Source organism: Neltuma alba, unplaced genomic scaffold (genome assembly GCF_004799145.2).
Source record: "Neltuma alba isolate B1F8T4 unplaced genomic scaffold, ASM479914v2 tig00012664_pilon, whole genome shotgun sequence".
Lineage (NCBI taxonomy): Eukaryota > Viridiplantae > Streptophyta > Magnoliopsida > Fabales > Fabaceae > Neltuma > Neltuma alba.
In genome coordinates this window covers 23,959-30,405 of record NW_021637097.1, presented here as the reverse complement: position 1 = coordinate 30,405, position 6,447 = coordinate 23,959, and the positions used below count along the sequence as shown (strand labels likewise).

The following is a 6,447-nucleotide window of genomic DNA, read 5'->3' as shown; positions in this document are numbered from 1 at the left end:
ATTGCCCGGTCCTGTCCATGAAAAGCCCTAGTAAGTTTGGGCAGGATAAATGCGGGCTGGGCTGGGCGGGCTTCCATGCCCAGAAAATCAATATACTATATTATTTAACTAGTTATTTATGTTCTTCTAGATAATAAAATGTAACTTTATATTAAAATGGTAACTTGATTTTAATTTAGTTATTAGCAATTGATATATTATGAAACAACATTTTATAGTTGCTAAGAGGAGTAAACTATGAAAAACAAAAATGTTATTAGTATACTTTATTAAACTTGATTGCTTTTCTAGTTTTTAAAATTTCTTAACCAAATGTAAATATTTTTCCCCCCATAACTCCTAGATACTCATAAGAGCCTGAATCAATTATACAAATTGCTAATAGTCATAATGTTTGCATTAAAAAAGAGAATGGTTATACAAATTGCAGTAATGATAATAAGTTTACTTTCAAAATCATTTGAAAATAAATAAGTATAATGAATATTGAATGTTAATTTAACAGAGTGTTTGATCCAAGAGATAAATATAAAACAAATAAAATATATAAATAAAATTATATATATTGTTGTGGGTAGGGCCAAATGGGCAGGGCAGCATACTGTGCCCGATGCCCAGCCCTGCCCGACAATATGTCTAGCCTGAATATGCCCAATATATCTTTTGGACCATTTTTTTTAGGATGGACTGGATATTTTTGCGGGTTTGAGCGGGTATAACGGGCTACTGGGCTTCTTGAACACCCTTACTTTCAGCTGAATGTGGAAATGAAGGCAGTTCCCTGTTATGATTTCTGATTGCTCAGCTCTGAAAGGGGCAGGATTGGGATGTCCCAGCCAATTAGGACATGCCAGCACCGGAAGACCGCCACAAGCGTTTCGCTAGAAAGGGGAGTCCACGGAGTTCTCCAATCCCGCCAATCAGAATCTCTGGAAATGCATGCCTCGAGATTTGTGAGCCAAACCAACAGTTTTGTTGACGGCTTGGAACCGATCCTACGCCACGCAGCAATCAGCATGGTCTCGGGCGCAAACACGCGCCCTCTCGCGGCGGCCTTAGAGAAGCTTCATGGGCACGCTTCTTTCCTCGGCATTTCCATACAAAGCCCCTCCTCAGCCCTCACAGTCTCACACTCCTCTCCTCTCGCTCTGTTTCTTGTTTCCCAAAACCCTAATAATCTCTCCAATTCATGGAAGAGCCTCAATGCTCCAGAGCCATTTTGCCTGCCTCACTCCCACCCGGTTGCCGTTTCTATCCTTCTGAAGAGCAGCTCCTCTGTTACTATTTATCCAACAAGAACGCCGGCGGTAATTTCCATGGTTGCGATCTGATCAGGGAGATTGACCTGTACGATTACGATCCTTCCCGATTGCCTGAAATCGCGTGCTTTTCCTATGGTTATCGAGGAAGGAAGAGGCATTGGTACTGTTATACTGCCAGGGTTTTGAAGGGTGCTAGAGGGAAGACTAGGATGGTCAAGACCGGGTATTGGATGAGAAAGGGAGGGGCTAGGAATGTTTTGAATGGCGGTGGGAATGTTGTCCTGGGCACCAGGACCACTTTCGTTTTCTATCTGGGGAGTTCCTCCAAGAACGCTAGCAGGACGAATTGGATGTTGTATGAGTATGCATTAGTTGATCATCTTAAGGTACATGATTTGGACTCATTCTTGGACTTTCCATGCCTCCCTTTGTTCGTGGAGTTTTTTCAATTGAGCTCGACATTACGACTAAAGAATTGCTTACGAAGGTCTCGATTTAATGCTGCGTCTTCGGACGCTATCTAGTTTTGAGTTTATCGCTCGGTTACTCTGTTACTGGATCGGGGATAGGAAAGTGGTCAATTTTCTATTCTCTTCTTATAATTATTTTGATACCATCCATGTGCAATGTCATGGGTAATCTGAAAATCATTGAGAAATTATGAATTGGATTCCTGTCTGAGTATGCACTTACGAAATCGTGTTTGCAGTTTTGTTCTGCGGAACAATTTAATGTATTTCTTGCTGCTGTTAATAATTGAGTTCAATTGTCGCGCTTCATTTTTTGAAAGTTAAAAATTTGGGATTTTCTTGTGATTTTCTCCCTTAATAAACTGTCAACTTCGAAAGCTTCAATTTTTCGGTAATTCAACGGACGAAAGAGAAAATTGTACTTAAGTGACCCTTCCTTGTGTGTGTTATTGGAAGGCACTTAGTATACTTTTTGAGTTATAATTCTTTTGTTTGGTGGCATTTCCCAGATTATAAACCCATAATTTAAGCCTGTTTGTGTTTGTCGAACTCCGAAGTTCATAATTTTGGAGTTAGCACACTATCTTCTATTTGTCTGGCAATCTCTTTTTCTACGCCTTCTGTCTTGAAGCAATTTAGTTACTTCATGTTCTAATCATTACCTTGTGGAAGAGACAAAATTGCTTTCATGTTAAGGTTCCTGGTATTTTCTGTTTGTATTAAGAATTGACATACTTCCTGTATTACTTTAGTTATATTTTTCTCTGATTCCCTCATATCTTTATTTCTCATGCAGGCCTCATTTGTTATTTGTCGAGTGTTTTCTAAAGCATGTCATAAGAATAGTGTGTCAGAGAATGGTATTTGTTCTTGTGCAGAGGAAAGTTTCTCGGCTATACGTCACATCGGCATTCAGCATGATGGATATGTTCCACCTGATATGGTTGAGACTCAAATGCGTGGCGATGGCTCCATTGATAGAAAGATTCCAGTGTCTCCCTTAACACCTCCTAGTGAACTAGATGACAATCAAATTGCGGCTGCATCAGCTTCTGTTGCTACTTTCCAGTGTTGTGCAGGTCCTCAAGACAGTCAAACGGTAATATATATATATATATATATATATATTCATCTTTGCTTTTGCTCTGTTATCTTTATGCTTGTTCTAATATGTGACTTAGGAAAAGAACTATTTTCTTTCTTGTTTATGTACTTGTATTATATTCAGTTTTTATTCTCAAGCTGGGTGTACACACCGGATTTACTGCTGTGAAGTACTTTTTTAATGTAGCTAGCGTTTCGGTTGAACTCATATAGTTCCTTAGCAGTTATTTATTTTTTGTTGTTATTTTTTCCCAAATGTCGATAACAAACGTCTGCATCAGTATGATCTGCATTGTTTGGTCAGAATTAGGGGCTATTGGTGCTGGAAGTCGGTAAATGATTTTTCACATCACTTCTGTGAAGTTACATTTTCACGAAAGAAATGGACAAAATTATATAATGTGGCGGCATTTCTTAGCATCGCATGCTTTTTGGTTGAAGCGTGTCACTGAAACATCATACTTGAATTTCTGGTGCGTGGCATGTCACTGGAAATTCAACTGTGCGAAATTATGCTTTGGAAAATTGGAAATATATAAACGTGTATTTAGTACAATTTTATTTATTATATTTGTCCCTTAGTAAGTTCACATTTGTACTAATAGATAAGTAATCTTTTAAATGGGGAAATCAAGATCACTGTTTAGCAGATATTTCTCGTGTTGACGTGGCAGCTTGGCTGAAGTACGTCCCTGTTTTTGGGCTTTAGATAGCCATTATGTCAATACATCTTATGCATGACACAGTTCTTGATCGTTAACGTAAAAACTAGTGTCATATTTTGTAATTTATTTTTCCTCATGTTTTCCTTTTGCCTATGCTTGTTAGCAGGAAAATGTTTCTGGACTTCCTGGTGGTGGTGCAATATTTGTTGGGGAATTGGCATCTCAGCAAGATTTGCTTTCGATTCTAGAGGAGGATTTCATTGAGTTGGATGATCTAGCTTGATTTAGCTGATTGGGAAAGATAAGTGAATATTAGTCCTAATCTCACGATACATATGATCTGAAACAGCTGTATTTAGTATGGGTTAACAATCCTGCAAATACACAAGGGTTTAGAATATTAAGTAACCCTTATTTCCCTATACAATGGAGAAGCATAATTTTAAATGAGGTTGCAGCAAATGAAGTGGAAGGGTCACTTCACTTGTTAAGATAGCATGTTGATAGATCAATAGATGATTGTAAATACGCCACCGAACCCATCATGAGGAGTTAATCAGCAGATCTTTAGTTTGGGCATGCAATTTTTTGTTTTCGAGATATCTAATGGAAGGCAATTGCTCTGGAAGATTACATTTAGAGTTTGATATTTTTAGCTTCGTTAAATGAGACATGCAAAAGTTTACACTAGTAGGAGAGGAATGTAAAACAGTCTACCGATTGCCTCATAAGAAGACTTCATTCTTGTAAGCCTAGTGAAAGGCCATGTGCTTAGAGATTGATATACTTGGCTTTGATAAATGGAACTTACAAGCTTCTACACTGGTATAAGCAGAATAAGTGCAATGTACGAAGTGTCTTGCGGGAAGACTTGTTTCCTTCTAGCTTATTGTGTTTGCTGTTTCACATCTTTTCATGTGCAGAGGCAATATCAGGTTACTATCAGTTATGGATCTCCACAAGTGTTAAAATACAATATCTCGTTATGTTAAAATATGATATCTTATTTGCTACCTGAAAATTTGTTCGCTACTTCAAATTGGTTGAGTTCTTTTATACTCATAATACTAGGTAATAGATTAGGTAGCTTGAACGTAACAAAATACCGGGAAAAGATCCTCTAAAGAACAGGGTGCATCTTAGAAAGATGGATAGAAACGCACAGAGTTGATCATTGTTGATGATAAAACTAATGGTTTCAAATTTTATAAATCAGGAACAACCTAATAGCAATATATGGATATATGAAAATCAACTCCCCTGATTTGCTTGCCAAAGGCTACTAGGTGCACTTCAATCACATTTTAGAGGAGCCTGATGCCAGAATATATTGACTGCTATGTAATACTTGGTGTGTGTTGACAGCATCTGGTTTTTATCAGGATCAATTATGTCTTTAAACACAGGTTATATCTAATTATTTACATATTATTGGTCTGTTATTTGGTGTTACCAAAATCGTGTTTTGCACAGTTGGTGCCGTAAAGTTTTTGCCTGCTCACTGCAGCATGTGGTTGACATCATTTTCAGGATAAAAAATTCCTGAGATCCGTCTGCATGTAGTGTTTTTTCAATTCTAAAGACATTTCTGAACAGTTGTGTTTACTTTTGTTCTTAAAATTTGGGGAAATGTCGATATCTTGGACAGAGTTAAACAAGTTATTTGAGATTGTTGTTTTACTTGGCTGTGAAAGTTCAAATTTTGACTCATCTATTCTTTCTCTTCCTTAATTATGATTCTATTAGGGTGGCTGATGCCTCGTTGCTGGACAGCCATGATAGCTGCTGGAGTTTCCTCTTCTCAAATAAATTAAGAAAAAATCTTAAATAGAGTCTAGACTTTTATTTAAGGCATCGTGTCCCTTTTTTTTTTTTTTTTCCCCAACTGTATCATTGAATAGGTTAATGATGACTGATCTATGGTTGGTGTTTGTGGTGCTGGCTAATAAATACTTTCTAACTCGTCTACGTTCCATTGAAGTGTAAGCTTGGTATTGATACATCAGCTTCCGAATAAAGATGCTTGACCTGATAGGAATTCCAACTTTGTGTAATGACGGTTTTTTACTTTTTTCTCCTGGGTTTCTGGGTATAGACTTAGAGAGTGTGACGATGTTATCATAGTTTAAGCTTGCCCGAAATCAACTTTTTGTGCCAGCTTGATCATCTCGTTAGTGGTGTAACAAAGCTTGAAAAGATACAGAGTTGTTATCCTCGGGAGTCTTCTTGTGGTTGTGTTATACACACCGTGATTTATGTCTCTTGCTCCGTTTGCCTCTAGTTTGAACAGGGATTGGTTAGTGACATCAGAATTCACATTCATAAAAAAGCCTCAACAGGGTTTGCAGTGGCGAGTGCTTTTTCAGCTAATTTGAGTGGATAGCATTGGTCCTTTGATTCTCCCTTGCTTTCCAATGTTAACGTGTCAACGTGTGAACACTTATTATCTCATGATTTATGACTCATATAATGCAGCACCAATTTCGCAACTAACTTTACTAGTGGGTGGTCTTATTTCACAATTGGATCAGGGTGCGTTGTTTCTCTGGTGTGTAGGCGTATGTGCATCAGTTTGGCCCGTGAGGCGTAACAGTCGATTATAATTCAATTTAATGCACCTTGTGACGGCAACAGAGTGTGGTGGATGCAGGGCAAAAGGTAGCTCCATGTCCCATCCCCTGCACCCGAAGCATGTGCATACTCTTTCGCTGCACATGCCACTTATTTATCGCTGCTTAGCTCATGCTTTCCCCTTTTAGCGCTTGTAAAATCTGCTTCCTTTGAATGCCTTACCGCGCTGTTCACCAACTATTAATGCCTTGCTCCATTACTCCACTCTCCACCCTCTTTTGCTGACGCAACTGCAAAATATATCGGTTTCGTAAAGCACCGGCGAAATTATTAGTACTACTACTACTGTTACATTTTCCCAGTGCCTGCCAACCG

General features: G+C 38.3%; 1 protein-coding gene across 2 annotated transcripts; it reads left to right on the top strand.

Moving 5' to 3' along the window:
* The first annotated feature begins 866 nt into the window (after window positions 1-866).
* On the top strand, window positions 867-3,808 carry LOC114729697 (NAC domain-containing protein 71-like). 2 transcript variants are annotated; one of them, XM_028916733.1, is made up of 3 exons: window positions 867-1,648; window positions 2,529-2,831; window positions 3,665-3,808. In XM_028916733.1, exons 1-3 carry the CDS (start codon window positions 1,190-1,192, stop codon window positions 3,782-3,784), a joined length of 882 nt encoding a protein of 293 aa, XP_028772566.1. In that variant the 5' UTR covers window positions 867-1,189; the 3' UTR covers window positions 3,785-3,808. The 2 variants fall into 2 exon arrangements, with proteins under 2 accessions (XP_028772566.1, XP_028772567.1); XM_028916734.1 differs by having other exon boundaries at window positions 872-1,648; window positions 3,668-3,808.
* The last annotated feature ends 2,639 nt before the right edge of the window (window positions 3,809-6,447 follow it).

Excerpts from the sequence above, each read along its gene's own strand:
- LOC114729697 (XM_028916733.1), top strand. The coding sequence starts at position 1,190 with ATGGAAGAGCCTCAATGCTCCAGAGCCATTTTGCCTGCCTCACTCCCA. Across the intron at positions 1,649-2,528 it reads CATTAGTTGATCATCTTAAG|GCCTCATTTGTTATTTGTCG; the intron begins GTACATGATTTG and ends TTTCTCATGCAG. Across the intron at positions 2,832-3,664 it reads GTCCTCAAGACAGTCAAACG|CAGGAAAATGTTTCTGGACT; the intron begins GTAATATATATA and ends TATGCTTGTTAG.